The sequence below is a fragment of the Apaloderma vittatum genome, unplaced genomic scaffold, assembly GCF_000703405.1.
Source record: "Apaloderma vittatum isolate BGI_N311 unplaced genomic scaffold, ASM70340v1 scaffold33461, whole genome shotgun sequence".
NCBI classification, from domain to species: domain Eukaryota; kingdom Metazoa; phylum Chordata; class Aves; order Trogoniformes; family Trogonidae; genus Apaloderma; species Apaloderma vittatum.
This window is the reverse complement of record NW_009697914.1, coordinates 3,209-3,474: the sequence shown is the minus strand read 5'-3', so window position 1 is coordinate 3,474 and position 266 is coordinate 3,209. Positions and strand designations below refer to the sequence as shown.

The 266-nt window shown below is 54.5% G+C and overlaps 1 protein-coding gene across 1 annotated transcript in view; it reads left to right on the top strand.

Annotated features, from left to right (window-relative positions):
• Positions 1–266, top strand: part of PES1 (pescadillo ribosomal biogenesis factor 1) — a 3,705-nt gene that overhangs the window by 2,817 nt on the left and 622 nt on the right. Inside the window, exon 9 of the mRNA XM_009877816.1 lies at positions 23–168. Within this exon, the coding sequence (XP_009876118.1) occupies positions 23–168 (146 nt within the window). The remainder of the gene's footprint in view (positions 1–22; positions 169–266) is intronic.

The window sequence follows — 266 nt, the reverse complement described above, 5'->3', positions numbered from 1 at the left end:
GGTAACAGTGGTCTTTCTGCAGATGAAGAGAGTGAGGAGGAAGATGAAGAAGAGGAGGAAGAGGAGGACGACAATGACAAAGAGGAGGAGGAGGAGGAAGATGAGTCCGAAAAGGAAGAGGAGATGAAATTGAAGAAGATGGAAGAACAGAAGACTCAGAGCAACAAGGTATGGGGCCTGGCAGGGGGCGGGAACACCAGGAGGAGGTGGCTCCACTCACGGTGGCCAAGTCCCTGACCTGGGGCCACTGTGGCTGTGCTGCTTCC